Below are 16,873 nucleotides of genomic sequence, written 5' to 3'. Positions count from 1 at the left end.
AAACAAAAATAACCTATTAGCTTTTCTTTGAAAAGGAAGTAGTAGGTGGATAAGAGCTTGGATTCTGAAGCCATATTGTCTGGTTTCAAACTTCTGTTCCACCACTCACTGGCAAGGTAGATTGTTACTTAATCTCTGTTTACTCTTTAGTAAAACCAGGATTATACTATTATTTACCTCCATAGGTTGTTGGAAAGATTATATCAGATAGTATGCTTAGAATATTCAGAAGAATGTATGACACAATAGTATGTACTTAGTGAATCTTAACTATTTTGTTTTCACGCATATTTTTTTTAAGTTTATTTTGAGAGAGCAAGCACACATGAGCAGGGAAGGGACAGAGAGAAAGGGAGGGAGAAAATCCTGAGCAGGATCCTTATTGGTGGGGCAGAGCCTCACATGGGGCCCCATCTCACGAACCAAACTGAGATCATAACCTGAGCTGAAATCAAGAGTTGGACGCTTAACTGACTCAGCCCCCCAGATGCCCCATGAGTATTTTTCTTACACTGAAAGGCCCCGTACTTAAGATTCTCTCTAGTTCAACCCCAAGATATTCTCAAAATCACCTTATCAATTTATTGTTAGCTGGATAAATTTAGATTTATAGGAGTTATTAAATAAAGTCAAATAGCATACTAGCTGGACATTCGCTGTTCAGTTTTTGTTAAAATCTTTATAAATATTTGGAACTAGACAATTTATATACACATCTAAATTAAAATTAAGGGTAGGAGCTGCCTTAATTTTATAATTAAAATGCATTTGGTGCAAAATGATGGGTATTTGGTATTAGCAGCAGTATTAATATTATTGCTAGATTTCATAATTGAAAATTTGAGCTTTAGTTAATTTAGTTGAAGTCACACAGGCAGTAAATGGTTGTCATGCTTTAAAATCTGTCCTTTTAACTACCATGTTTACCAAGTTAATGAACAAATGAGAGGGCAGATGGTATTACAGTAAGAGAAATAATTTAGCTATTTAATTTTGTCCTCTACCTTGAATGTACTGAATGACGTAAATGTCTTTTGGGGATAAGACTATTGATACATGTTATACTAAGGTTATTACATTATGAAGTAATTCTACAGAAGATAGGATTTATTAAAATTGTGTATAGAAGTTAATTACCTGTGATTTCATCCTTATATAACCTTAGATATCTTTCCTATCTCTTCTAGCTGTATTAGAACAGATGAAATATGAAATTCTGTAACAGTATTTTGGAAAATGGCAGTATATTTGAAACTAGAAGAGCATTTACATATAATTTCTAATACAGAGTGTTCTGTTCTACCATTACTTTTAGGAGAAATTAAGTTAGTACCTGACATGAAGTATACACCATGTGTGTACTATGTAATATTTGTGTTTTATTAGTAGGCATAGAATTTGGACACATTTAATTTTCTTCCTTTAAGCTCTTTTTAGGAAGCAATTTTACTTAAAGTAATAAAATATATTTTTCAAAGTTTTTAATATAAGCTTAAGTTCTCTCCCCTGGTCACTCTACCAAACAGATGATTTTCATGGTTTAGAGTTGTGTGCCTTCTAAGTGTATCCCTGATAGGACCTTGCTATACTAAGATTTTTGCAGATACTACAATAATGTAAATGAGTATTAGAATAGCCACCATTTATTGAGTTTAATATGTGACAGCCACTGAGCTGAGCTCCATAGGCATTGCGTCATTCAGTCTACACACAGTCAAGATACAGATACTATTACCATCCTATCTTACAGGGCAAGAAGCTCAGACTCCCACATTGCCAGTGTCATTGACAGAGCTAGGATTTAAACAGTGGTTTCTTTATCCAAACCCCACCAGTTCTTAGCTACCATATTTTATTGCCGTGTGGAAATATCTATTAGCCTTCTTAGTTCTTTACTTAGCAGCAGCTTGGCCTCTGAGCTAGGGAGCTAGAGTCACAAGAAATCAGTTTGCTTGAGGACCTGAACCTAAAACCAGCACCTAACATCAGGGGCAGTGATGGTAAGATCTTCTAAACTGTGTTTCAGCTATGCCATTTAAAGCACAAAAGTTAACTACTGAACCATGTACTAAAACAGGTATCTTTAGCTATTTCACTATAATACTAGGACATTCTTAGTTAAGATTGTTTGTAGTAAACGGTACAATTTTATTACCAGGTGTGTGACTGGAAGATTATACTGACATACTAGTCATTTAAAGACCATTTGTAACACTTAAGGTTATTATAACTGCATTACCTGTAATTAAAGGAGCATATTTTATTTTAAACGTTATATTTATTTTTGTTTAATTTTTATTAATACATTTCAATCACATTTCAATTAAGGTATGCTTAATTAAATATGTTAAATAATGTTCTTCTAGGTGCAAAATATGCAGAAGGGAGCGTTTTTTATTCCCCAAGGAGTGACTAAGAAATTATAGGTAGAATCATTGCCTTTTCACTTAGATCTCCCCAAATGCATGATGGCAACAAACAAAAATAAATGCAGGCTCAATACAACTATTAATGTTGGAATCTCTCAGATGTGTGTATTCAGTTTCATTTCTAGAAATAAAATTTAGATAGCATTTGTTTATTATAAGCTTTATTTGAATTAAGATAGAAAACAATATAGTTTTATTTGCAGTTTAATGATGCAAGTTGTTAATGGCAATCTAAGTTTACAGTAATTCCTTTTATATATACTTTATCATGTTATCTTTTTAGACATATAAGTAAGGAATAAAGCTAATCATTTATGAAGTTTAACAATAATCAGAAAATTGTCTTCAAAAGAATTTCCTTAAGAGTGTTGCTAGGTATAAAGTTCATAATTGCCAAAATACTTATTAAAAGCATGAACCCAAGTTATTAAATAAAAATAAGAGCACATTTGTAAAAAAAGTGCTGTAGAAGGTGGTGCACAAAAATCATGCACTTATACATACTTTCCAAAAGGACGTAAACTGTACTTTTAGGCACTGTCATTTCTTCAGATTTTCTGTTCCAACAATATACAGCAGGACTTTTCATGTCCAGATGCCACTGCAGGAAGGGGCTAAGGCAACCACGTGCAGAAAAGCTTGTGTGTAATGCACAGAAAATACAAAGATTACATTCCAGAACTAAAGGTTTGCAATGATTTTTTGATATCTGAAAGGTGGAGTGTCTTTATGTGAATAAAAAATAAAATTCTTGAGAATGCCACCAGATTCATATGAATGATACTTGATGTATATTCTTCACATTTAAAATGACTTGAAATTTTTAAACAGACATTTCATTTCTGCACTGTTTTATAGAGTGGCTGTGTGGCTTCTGTACTTCACAATAACAGCTATTTGTGAGAGCCAACTACTTCTCCTAAACCTTAGTATAAAATGGACACATTGTAAATATGGAATGTTTAACATATAGGTATTGGACTTCAAAAATGACAGTCTTCAAAAAATCCCCATGTTTTATCATATTGCATAGCTGAAAATTCATCTACTTATAAAAGTGTTCTGTTCATTCAAGCAGAATTTTGCTCCAATCTCCTTCAATTTCCTTCTTTCATACTGTATAGTGGATCCACAAGTTTATTGTGCACATGCATTAAACCTTAAAGAAAAAAAGCACAGTTCTAGTTTTATTTTTAATTTTGAATTATATCTCATTTACTTTAGAAAATAGAAGAGTTTATAAGACACAATAAGTATATCATTTCCTGTCTGATACAGAATAAAGTTTTATTGAAAAATGAAAATAGAAATGTTCTATAATGGTTAGTTGTAACTACCTAGCAAACAGCAATTTACAGTATTTATGGAGCTGTAGATCTAGGATGTGTACAGATTCTTTGGGAGTAACCAGAAGTAGAAGCAGTTCTTGTCTTCAGAGCTTCAGTATGACAAAAATAACAAATGTGAATACTGACTTGATGAATACACTTTAATTATATCTGTAAGTGTGTTGAATTTGATCCGCTGGCATTTCCTCTACCAGACTCCAGCTAGGGACAGAACTGTTGTTACACTAGGATAGTATTACCCTATTCATTCATCTGGCAAATTATTTTCCATTATTTTGGCGTGTGTGTTTACAGTAATAAGCCACACTGAAGGAAGTTAGTGAAAAAAAATCCAAGGTACTATTAAAAAGTTGGACAATCCAGGGGCGCCTAGGTGGCTCAGTCGGTTAAGCGTCCGACTTCGGCTCAGGTCATGATCTCACGGTTCGTGGGTTTGAGCCCCGCGTCGGGCTCTGTGCTGACAGCTCAGAGCCTGGAGCCTGTTTCAGATTCTGTGTCTCCCACTCTTTCTGCCCCTTCCCCACTTGCACTCTGTCTCTGTCTCAAAAATAAATAAACATTAAAAAAAAAAGTTGGACAATCCATATTTAAATGTTAACAAAAGAGTTAAACTTAGAATACAAGAAAAAATAGAGCAGTCAGTACTGAGCCGTCTCTGACTCCCAAGTGCTGAGAACTGGAAGCTGCCCACCTGGCAGAAATCAAGTACAACCCCAACTCTTAGGATGTAACAGAGCTAGAGACGGTTCAAGGAGTCTTTGAATCTCCCACATTCATATACGAATGTGTGTGAGCATGTGTGCATTTTTTTCTGAGGACAGTCTCTTCACCATATTTTCAAAGTGGCCCATGACCCAGAAAGTGAAGAGCCATGACATGAACGCTGGTTTTTCTTTTTGCTCTTAACCCCTACCTTCCATTTTGCTTTAAAATTTTTGGAGTACAATCTGCCTGGCTGGCTCAGTTGGGAAGAGCAGGTGAGTATTGATTTCAGGATTTAGTTCAAGCCATACGTTGGGTGTAGAGATTAAAAAAAAAAAAAAAGTATAATCTAGCCCTATTTTATCAATACACTTTAATGGTTCTCTGTTCTATTAACAGGAACCTTTTCTGCTGCTTTGTTAGCTCTTCCTTACATTTGTGCTATTGCTTTTGCCATTTCCTCCCAATCTAAATGCTACTATCCATTTTCTGGGGCTTTGAATCCTATCAATTTAGAAGTTAAACTATGCTATTTAACTCTTTCTCCTTATTTAACATCCTTTGGACTTCATGGGGTTATTTATAGAATTCAGTGCTTAGATGGTTTCATAGTCTTGTGTTCTCCCATCTATCCACCTATCCGACTATCCACCATTTATCAAATGCCTCCAGTATACCAAGCAAACTTCTCCACAGTGAAATAATGCAGTGAACAAAACTTAAGTCCCCACCTCTATGGAGCTTTTATTTTAATGAAATACATTTTATTTTCTCAAATCACTTAATGAGCCAACTTTTTATGATACTGAGTCACCTACTTGCAGATAGGGATACTTGTTACATTTCTTTTTGCTAACACTATGGGAGACTATGTATTTGAACGCACTTAAGCCCCTTGGCTGATGACACTAATTGGTAAATATACTTTATGTTTACCAAAAATATACACTAAAAGGTAATGTGTATAGTGCAGAAGAAATATTTGCTAATAAAAACTATCAGATGATATCTCCTATTTAAAATAGGATTTAACTGAAAAGTTTAATTCAACAACCAATATGTACAGAACAGTAAAATGGGGACTAGAGAAAGCCAGGAGGAGAAGGAACAATAAAGACAAAGGTAATTTTAGCCACTTTGTTTAGAAGATGTATTCTCTTATGGAGAAGTAGCTATAATAAGGTTCATTCTACTTGATACAATTCATCTATCATTTACTTACAGCTTTGATCATGGAGATAATACATTAGAGATTTAAAACACAAAACAAAATAAAAGTTCAACTCTATAAGATTTAACTATATATTGGCTGTAACTTTTAAACTTAAGGCTGTTTCCAAACTAGAAATTATTTTGAAAATTTTATTACTTGCATTTTGGAGGACACAAAGAATTTACTATGACCTAAGGTTAAACTGACAACTTTCAATACAAGAATTTGATAGAAACAAATCATTGCTATTTAAATCACTAACAGACAAAAATAAATTGAATACTAAAACGTATAGACTTCCTGACATGTTGCCAGAAGAAGTGAAATGTCATAGATTCTAAATGTCAGTTTTATGGTTTTGGCTCAAGCTGAACTCATTCGACCTCTGTCAATCTATTGGAGCAGGGCCTACAAAGGATGAAGCCAAAAAAATGTTCACTCTGATGATGATGTCTTGAAAATATATTCTCTTAACATAAAATAAGTTTTATATAAAATTAGCAAAAACAAATCAGAAAACATTCAATGTTTATCTATATTTTCCTGTGATTTACTGCTCTTTTAAAAGGTATACCTGTATACTGAAATAAACTTCCATTAACTAATGATTTTTATTTTAGATGCAGTTAACCTAGATTTTCATAGAGAGCTAAATAATTAGAACCCTTTTAGGCACTTTTTAGTGATGGTAGAAGAAAGAGTAGGGATGTGAACACAATACGAAGAATTATAGACGGTAACCACAAGATTCATATTCTCCAGTACATCTTGAAGTCATAGAATAACTCAATGAAGATATGGAAAATATATAAAACTACATTTGAATATGCATAAATCTATGAATATTCAGTTCTACCCTGTATTAAAATACCGTACTATGAAATGAGGTCTGATATAACCTGAACAAGATCTCAATTCCATTTTTCTCCATATTGGAGGCACCCTGACTGAGGCTGATACCCTGAACCTCTTCAGAAATATATGCAGCTCCCCTGAGGTACAAAATACAGTGTCTTCAAAAGAGCAGTGCGGTGATTTTCTCATAGTCTACACTTCAAGATGTTTCAGAAGAGCTTACAATCTGATAGATGAATTAAAAGAACAAAATATATATAATCACCTACCTCCTGTCTGTTTTAAATTACCTTTAAAATAGGTCGGAGGCAATTACTTTAGTATGAAAAACTAAAATTGCTTTTGGAAGCAGTTGTTATAGTATGAAAACAACCCAAACAAACAGAAATATGATTTAGATAGCCAATTTATACCTAATCTATGAGGCAGACATAGAATTCTAAGAGTGGACATGTCCATTCTAAGAGTGGACAAAAGCCTAGACTCCAGATAAGCGTGGTATCACTTAACCCGCTCTACCCACATACAAACTGACTTTGGGTGACAATATCTCTATTAAGCCTGTTAACTCATCTATAAATGGGATTATATAAGAGTATCCACTTCATAGAATTGTGCAAATTAAGTAAATCAAGTATAATCCAGTTAGAATAGTGACTGGTCATTTAATTATTATAGGCTATTGAGTATTTTATTAAATATTTACTTCACATAAAATGTAAACTTTTTCTATAAAAAACAAATAAATGGACAAAGTCTCATAAGCACAGGGGTTTGAGGATTGCTGGTATACTAAAATATGAAAATGTTAAAAGGAATCTCCTTAAAACCGGCATTAAGTAAAATATGTGGATAATGGGGATTCCTCCTGTTAATTTTTTCAAGGAGTCTAGTATTTGTAATGAAATCCAAAAGACTACATACATGGGTAAAACTCCATCCAAGAGCTCTGTCATATTCACAACTCATGACAGATATTTCTGCTTTACCTCTCAACTTATTAAACAGAAATTTTTCAGTTTAATTTGATATCTGTGTGGCTTGGCAAAAAAAAAAAATAATTTTGATGAAAATATAAATACTGGAAATAATAAGGAAATGTTTAAGTGAATTATGATACATCTACTTGACTATTATATAGTCATTAAATTTACTTTTGAAGAATATTTAGTAAAATAGGAAAATGCTCATAACAGTTAAGTACAAGTACAAACCATATAAACATCAAAATTGTGTTTGTTTACTGTTCATCCAACTTCCATCATTTGTGCATCACCTTCAAGATTTCTGCCACATTCACACATTTACATGAACTATGGAGTTAATTTAAAAATTTCCTTTAAATTGACATAATTTAAGTTACATACTATATTTCATGAATGAGACTGAAGACTATAAGACACACATTATTTTATGTACCATTAAGAAAAAAAATGCTACCAGGTAACCGACAGTGACACGAATTTTAAACACATCCCAGTTTCAGACAAAACAGATGAAAAAAGATGTGTCTTAGAGGCAATAAAATATGGTAACTTCTTTAGCCCTGTCAAGCAATTATATTCATGAAATATAGGTTTGATTGGTTCAGTATATTTTTTCTAATACATGTTAAATAAATACCTAGTTACTAGAGTAAGAAAATTAAAAATACATATTCATTCATGTAATACCAGTATTACACATAACTACATACTTTGTGAATTACTGACGTGTGTGTCTCTATATATATGACCAGTTATATTTTCGTATCAGCTACAGGTACTTTATAAAGAGCACCTATTTATACAGCTTTTTATATGTATATGTGGAATTCACTCTTAAGCAGAGAACAGGTTCTAAACAGTATAGTCCTGGAAAACCTGTTAAATCACCCATTACATCAAGCACTTGTGGTTTCATATATAAAACCTGGTACAGCAAGGTTTAAGAATTACTGAACTAGACTGCAGGAAGAGTCAAAAGGAAAATCTACATGCAGAAGTCTGGGCAGTCAAACCCTGCTTACTTGCAGAGTTTATTCCATACTATTGACACAGAACCATTATAACTACATGGGAATAATTTGAATTTGTGAAGATTAGATGAGATAGTGGGTGACCCAACCTATCTGCTGATTAGGTTCTATTTTAAACATAGCTTGGCGAGGGAGATGGAACAGGGAAACAATGGAAAAATCAGAACATATATACATTTCCTTTTGGGTTATTTAATTTTGCATATACAATTATGAAAGTAAATATTTTATTAAATTTGGATTCAAGAAAAATATTGTTCACTGAAAATACAGATTGAAGAGATTCTCTTCATGAAAAAAATAGGAAAATATTCTGAAAGCAACTATTATCTGCAGTGAGACTTTTCTATTTTCCTTAAAAAAAACAAAAAACTGGCTAGTGTGTTGGTAAAAAGCCAGTTTTCAATAGGCACAGTGCAGGATGTAACTCCACAGTCTCAATAAGTTTTAACTGTCATCTATAATGGAACGTCCTCACAATCTGCTTCTGAAATTTCAATGCTCACCTTTAAAGTATTTCACAGTTTTAACTCTTAATTCTAAAGTAGCATCTTCATCACACACAAAAATAGTTCGGGGATGCTGCTGGAAAGCGGAAACAGTCCACATGTGATTTACTCCTTCTTCTATTGCTTTGTAGAGAGCAAATGCCTTGTGTGCACCTGTTATGAGGATCATTACCTGGAAAATCATGACCATTACATATTAATTCTTAAAACATGTTTCAAATGACGAAAAAGCTTTTTTTTTTTTTTAAGAAACAAAGATGCTAGCACCAATATTCTGAAGGCAAAACAAAAATAAATAGCTACATATTTCTTCACAGTTCAAGAGTTTTATTTCTGTTCAAGATAAAAGGAAAGCATAAACTGTATCTCTTCTGGTTTATGAAAGTAAAATAGCATCTCTATAATGAGTATTACTGAATATACCATAATGCATATAGTTATTAATATATTAAATACTGACATGCAGAAGAGCCCTGGGAGAATGAAGAAGAAAGAAAAGGGCTGTTTTGCAAAAGCAGAATTACAAGTCAGCAAAGAATTTATATAACCAAGAATGATATACCAATTGCTCTAGTCCAGACAAGCAATACAGTAGGTATTACTTTGAAAGTAAGAGAAAGAAGCCTAAAGACTATTTCATTGAACATGTGCTACCTAAAGTTGTCTTGAAACAAAAACTAGATTTAAAAAAAAGGATTAGGGATCTACTTAAATGCAAGAATTGCCCTTCAAGCACACATGACTGAGAATACCCTTATGAACTATAGAAAATCCAAGCTCTTGGTCCCCAATTCCTACAACCTGTAATTCAAAGAACATGTGCAAATGAAAGTGGCTATGCATCAGAATAAATCCCTACCATTTTTAGCACTAAATCAATTCTATTTTATAAGTTAATCTAAACAATATAAGTAATCTTTCAAACATGATTTTTTTTTCATTGTAATGGCTAACTAAAAAATGAATATTAAGGTGGTTTTAATTCAAAAATATTGTAACAACATGAAAATTCTGCTTTGCCTATTTTAAAACCACACTTCTAAAACTAGGAAGAAATTAAAGATTAATGAAACAGATACTATACTTATTTTATCAAGATTTAATACTTTTCATTTTGAAGCTATACATACTCATTACTATTAGAGCCCACGAACTGAGAGATATGTATGAATTTCTACAAATGTTCTTATTGAGATTTCTTGTTCTTAAGTATAAAGATCTAGGCTAGTGGAAAATTCATTATAGCATCATCACATAAAAGCTTTTGTTTTTTTTTAAAAACTGTATTTGATATAATAAGGTAAGCATAACACAGATTAACAGATTTGTTAATTAGTTTTCCCTGCTGGATATTATTAACCAGTGTTTTGTATTGTTTTGTTTCTTAAGAGTAATATATGTGTTATGGAGGCATTAAAAAAAAAATACAGGTTCTTTGTTTCATCCTGTCTTTCAATTTATAATGTTTGGAGTTAGGACCCAGGAACCAGGGTCCCCTAAGTGATTATTAAGCAATCTGGCAGAAGTCCTTAGACTAACACCTGAGAAGTCTCTACCAAGTTTCTTTCATGCTTTCTTAAATCTAGTGATTACGGCATTAAGGATACTTTCTCAAGTTTTATTTTAAGACACCGTCAAAATATGATTTGGTGGTTACAAAGTTCAAACACTGAACTTAGCACTTTCCTTGAATTACCTCATTTATCTCCTCAAAACAACAGCATGAGATACTGTTCTTATTCACATTTTATAGAAAATGAAATAGAAGCACAGATATTCTGTAACTTGCCCAATATTCCTGTAAGACTAAGATATAAACAAGTCTTATTCCAGGGTCTATATCCTTAACTATATTAGATTGTCTCTTGAGAAATAAGGAAACTGTTAAAAGGTCTGCCAATTAGACAATATGAGCTAACTGTCATTACTGAAGCAAATAATGTAATAGTAATGGGAGAAGTGGCAACAAATTTCTATGTTGAATGTATACTGTGACAAAACAAAGACAAACATTTACCAATGAGTAAGGGTAAATACACAGTATTATGAAAAGAGTGAAATGAAAGGAAGCTGCTGAAAGTCCAGTGTGGGATGAAGAATTACTCATTAGTGTGTGTGCAAGCCTAAGACATACATAACCTTTAACTGAGAATTAAGAAGATATATCTAGAAGAAATGAAAAAAATGTTGCTCTCAGAATGTAATTTGATGGTGATATGTGATTAGTTTTACTCTACGCACTCCAGTATTCTCAAGGAAAGTATTTCTCACATGAAAAAGCTTTAGAGTAGCTCCTATCTGAAACCAAGTCTTTAAAGATAAGCAGGAAAGCTCCACACAGGGGGCATGTCAGACAGTTATGGGGTGGTCAGTAAAAAGCTAGAAATTTGATAAGGCTGGAGTATAGGAAAATGCAAGGAAATGCTTGAACACTGGTGGAGATCTGATAATACAGAATCTTTTTATGGCAGAGAGGCTAGGCTTCATTTTTTGATAGAATAATAGGGCATCAGAGACTCTTAATTACATAGGTAAGTAATAAACTGAACTATGGTTTTGAAAAAAATAATTCAGACTGTAACACATAGAATGTGATAAAGAATGGATATAGCCATGATTTAAAATGGGTTTGCAATAATTCTTGAAAAAACTGATATAGGCTTAATAGGTAATGGTGATGGGGGGAGGGCAGGATCCTTATTTACCTTTAAGTAGTTTATTAAATAGTTGGAATTTGGTGACTCATTAGATGTAGAGAAGATGCTGAGAATGACCCATGTTTCAAGCTCAGATAATCTTCATGGTGAGTGCTGTTATTCACCAAGAGAGGGAATATTCAGAAGAGAAAGGCAAATTTGGTAGAAAGATAAATTTAAATTTTGGACGGTGTAAGTATATAAGGAGTCTTTAAACATCTCGATGTCAGCTAGAAGTTGGAAATATGAAACTTGAACCTTCAGAAAGTTAAGATAAAGATATGTATTATTATTACTGTACTGAGAGTACTTTATCTTTTTGGAATAGTAATAAAACTACAGAAAGAATGTTACAAAAAGTTACTGCTGTTGACTTATTTAAAAAAAAAAAAAGTCATGCTCTAAAGCATGCAGAGTGGATATACAGTTCCAGGATGAAACCCTAGGGAACAACAATATTCAAGATAGAGATGAAGGAAGAACAGCCTGGGAAGCAGACTGGGAAGGAATGCTCAGAAAGAAGAATGCTAGAGTTTTATGATAGAAGGAATGGTCAACAGTCGTAGATGATGAAAAGACACCCAGCTGGACCAGAACTGCAGAGAAGATGCCAGTTTTAGCAATGAAGAAATCATTGGTGACGTCAGTGATTTCCAGTAAAGCAACAAAATCAAAAGCAGATTTTTAAGTTTTATTAGTTTTTCTTATGTCATCTCAAGAATAAATATCTAAAGCATTACAATAATATATAACAAATATAAATGTTACAACGGTGAAAAAAATTTATCTTTTCTTTTGAAATTACCTTTAGAACATATGACAGTATCTTTAAATATACCTCAGTAAAAACAAATTTGAATCCTTTGAAGGCAGATTTAGCTTTTGACATAGAGCCAAAAGTCAATAAAAATCAGATCTGATGGTTCAAGTAAATAACCAAGCTGTGGATAGAACTAACCTTGTCTAACATGAATCATGAACATAATGCATTAAAACTACTCCCCAAAGTTATTAAATACTTATTATATTGCAGGCATTGTAAGGTACTAGATATATATGACCTATAAACTCACAGGATTGTAAGTTAGTAAGAAAAAAGATATTAAACCAGTAAACATACAAGAACAATCAGAAATTGTGAAAAGTACAAATAAAGGAAAAGAAAAATGGTGTGAGAGAAAACAGAAAAAAGTAACTCTGATTATGAGGATTATGGTTAAGAAAGGGGTTTCTGAATGTTGAAAACTGCAAGGTGCCATTTCAGCTAAGCAAGGTCCAGAAAAGTAGAGCATTTCACACACACCATTAGTGTGAAGGCCTCAAGCCAAGGAAAGAGTGATAAAGTAGTGACGGGTGTGGTTCCTTATCTAGTTGACAATTCCCAATCTTAAAGAAACCTGTAATAACTTCCAGGGTGTGTACAGAGGTCTTCATTAACCAAATTGCCAAAATGAAGCTGCTTAGTGATGAACTAATTAACCACTTAGGAATTTACTTTCCTATTCAAATGTACTTTCCATTTAACAGTAGCATCTGCCCCATACATTGATTCAAAGTTCTATTAAGTGTATTTTTTAATTTTTTTTTTACATTTATTTATTAATTTATTTTTGAGAGACAGAGAGAAAGAGCACAAAGTGGGAGATGGGCAGAAAGAAGGAGACACAGAATTAGAAGCAGGCTCCAGGCTCTGAGCTGTCAGCACAGAGCCTGACACAGGGCTCTAACTCACAAACTGCGAGATCGTGACCCGAGCCGAAGTCGGACGCTTAACTGATTGAGCCACCCAGGCGCCCTTAAGTGTATTTTTTAAAATATTTTATTTTTAAGTAATCTCTACACACAACCTGGGGCTTGCACTCACAACCCTGAGACTAGAGTCGCATGCTCTACTGACCAAGCCAGTCAGGCACTCCTTAAATGTATTTGTTCTTAATGAAACTGAAACTGAAGAGCAGCTTACATCACAGCTAATACCACTGGCAAATGAAAATCTGTACATGAAGCTCCTTAAAATTAAACATAAGAAAATCATTAAGTACCACGACATGATATTTATTTCAAAAGAATGCTATAAAAATCAAAGTACTAAGGCCCCTGGGAAACTAAGAGCCCTACAATAGTTCTGCCATAATGATTTATAATCATGCTGGGAGTGAAAATTGTGAGGTGAGTGAGTGGCATCATAAAATCTTGTTGGAAAAACTGACCAAAAGAAAATCAATACTTGAACAACCCTCTGGTCATTCTAAGAATTAATGTAAGTACGTTATAACTTTAATCTGATTAAATGGAAGAAATCTATTTGTATAACTTTCATATTTTAGAAATACAATTGCTCTAAAATCTTTTTTCAACTTATAAAATTTCAATCCTTGAAAGGCCTTTCTTCATATAGTGGAAGTGATAACTTCCACATGAAAAACTACATTTTGAATGACAGTTGCTAGGTGTACATTAAAGTCTAGACATATTTACATTAAGATCATTTACTTACTCATCATAACTTTTCTGTATACTTTACTCAAAACCTATCCCATCTTGTTGCCACAAAAGAACGGAATTTCCATATAATGTAGCCACTTAGAATCATGAGCTGACTATAATTTTTTCTGTTATTCTCAGGGAAGGAAATGAAAGCCCAATTAAAGATTAAAAAATTAGGGGGCGCCTGGTGGCTCAGTTGGTTAAGTGTCTGACTCTTGATTTTGGCTCAGGTCATGATCTTGCAGTTTGTGGGTGCAAGCCCATGTCAGGCTCTGTGTAGACAGTACAGAGGCTGCTTAGGATTCTCTCTCTCAAAATAAATAAATAAACTTTAAAAAACATGATGGTTCTTTAAAAAAAAATTAAAAAGGAGGGAAGGTCTGTGCAGAGTTCTTGTCTTTTTAAGTATACCAAATTTAGAACAGATCCAGCCTTAGACGGGTTCTTTTTCTGTTGGAAACTAACTGGCTATCCTCCTACAGTCAAGATGTACTTTACACTGAATTATCCCAAGCCTCCAAAATTATCTACAGCCTAGGGCTGTAACTAGCCTCATAGTCCTTTCACCAGATTATTTCACTTAGAAACAGACCATTTGATCAGTATAATTTTAGAAACTCAAACTGTAACGCAAGGAATAGGCACATGAAGCAGTACTCCAAAAGGGATGGTACCTAATTCTTAGTTTACGTAAGCTACAAAAACTTAATTTAAATTTTAAACACTGCAATGAGACTTACAGAAGCTACTGAAAGCTAGATAACAATTTACATTGTGAATAGGATGTAACCAAAATATCACTTATTTGGTGCTGTATTTCCTCCAAAATCTATAGACATCAAAGAATATTTAATTCTTACTTCTCTTGCATCCATCACTGTCCCCACGCCAACTGTTAGAGCCATAGTTGGCACCTTCGATAAATCTCCATCAAAATATTTAGCATTTGCCAAAATGGTGTCCATCGCTAGAGTCTTTAATCTTGTCCTTGACACTAAACTGGATCCTGGCTCATTGAAAGCGATATGGCCATCTGGACCAATTCCTTTTAAAAGAAGTATACATACACATATACACATAAAGTAAATAAGGTTTCCCAAAGTTCAAGTTGTTTTAAAGAGCAAAGTCATAAACACGCTCACCTTGTTTTATTTGATAGCCGAATATCTAATGCTGCATGAAAATATTTGTTCCTGTATTTGATTCAACAAGTATTTCAATGTTTTCCACATGCTTAGCACTGAGCAAGAACGATTGTAATAGCAGTAAAATTAAGTATTACCTTATATCAGCATAACACTTCACAGTTAATAAAGCATTTTTGCATCTCAACAACACATATTTTAAAATCTTTAAGATAGTCTTATTAGGCCTATCTATTTGCCTCGTGTCCCCAACCTGTTTTTGAGCTCAACGCTTTGTTTTGAGTGCAAGCTTCTCCCGCTTGCACTCTCTCAAAAATAAACAAAGAAACTCAAGGGTAATACATGACTTATTCAAGATAACAATTTAGTAAATACTGAGACAAAACTGAAATCTAAATCTTCTGATGCCTAACACAGTGGTGTTTAATACTTTAACTTGGCTTGGTTCTAGTCTAGATGGGGCAATTAACTACTGGACCTCCCTGTAGCAGTTTCCTCACTTACAAAAATGTCTAGAACGGATAATACTGGGCAGTAGTTTGCTTCAGACTTTTTTGACTAGAAATATATTTGACACTGCAATCTAGTAGTACACATGTAAACACATAAACACAAACCAAAGTAATTAAAAACAAGAATGCATGAAACAATACTTACCCCTGCTAGGAGCCATTCTATTTAATTCTATTTCATTAGCAAAACACACAAAAGGGAAATGCTAAATGTGAATGACTATATTGATTTCATGACTTAATAATGGGTGACAACTACAACTTGAAAACACTGCTTTAAACAGACATACTGACAGTTCTAATATTCTAGGATCGCCTCTAAATAATAGATGGGAACATGACATTCCTTATTTGAATGAAATTGGAAGCAAATCTTTTTGTAAAATGAAGAATCTCTATAGCATGAATAAATCAAGTTTTACACATGGGTACTCTAATAGATTTCTGACAACCTCAATGAAAAAATAAACTCATACGTTCTGAGTCAAAATATCTGTTACATTTATATTCTTCATATTAACTTTAATGATAGATATGTGTATTTTACTGACTCTTAACCTACAAGTCTAACCAATTTCTCCCAGATTACAACAAAGCAAAAATGACAACAAATAACCTGGTTTTGATGGAAGAAATAAAATCTAAGGGAGCAGATATAAGCTACCAAAGCACTACATTCTAGAAATTTTTAATGTGGTGACCTAAAGTCTGACCTACATGTGGTTAATATGTATGGACTTTTTCCATTAGTGTATATCTGCTTGTTAATAAAATTTTTAAATTAAAAATATCAATTTCTCTCTAGATTGGTAAAATTGTTCTGTTTTTCCTCTTAAGTGTACATCGGTGCAAATATTTACATTTTTCTATTTATGTATAAAGAAGAAAGGATAGAACCATGAAAATAAAAGTTCCAGAAAAAATAGGAAGTCCTCAAGGATCAACACCAGTGTTGTCAG

At 33.1% G+C, this 16,873-nt stretch overlaps 1 protein-coding gene across 1 annotated transcript in view; it reads right to left on the bottom strand.

Moving 5' to 3' along the window:
• Window positions 1–2,573: 2,573 nt before the first annotated feature.
• GNPDA2 (glucosamine-6-phosphate deaminase 2) overlaps window positions 2,574–16,873 on the bottom strand; it is a 28,719-nt gene continuing 14,419 nt past the window's right edge. The window contains exons 5-7 of the mRNA XM_003985411.5: window positions 15,118–15,302; window positions 9,072–9,246; window positions 2,574–3,588 (exon numbers count right to left, since the gene is read on the bottom strand). Coding sequence (XP_003985460.1) covers window positions 3,527–3,588; window positions 9,072–9,246; window positions 15,118–15,302 — 422 coding nt within the window. The 3' untranslated portion in view covers window positions 2,574–3,526. The remainder of the gene's footprint in view (window positions 3,589–9,071; window positions 9,247–15,117; window positions 15,303–16,873) is intronic.

Source organism: Felis catus, chromosome B1 (assembly GCF_018350175.1).
Source record: "Felis catus isolate Fca126 chromosome B1, F.catus_Fca126_mat1.0, whole genome shotgun sequence".
NCBI lineage: Eukaryota > Metazoa > Chordata > Mammalia > Carnivora > Felidae > Felis > Felis catus.
This window is presented reverse-complemented; position numbering and strand designations above follow the sequence as displayed.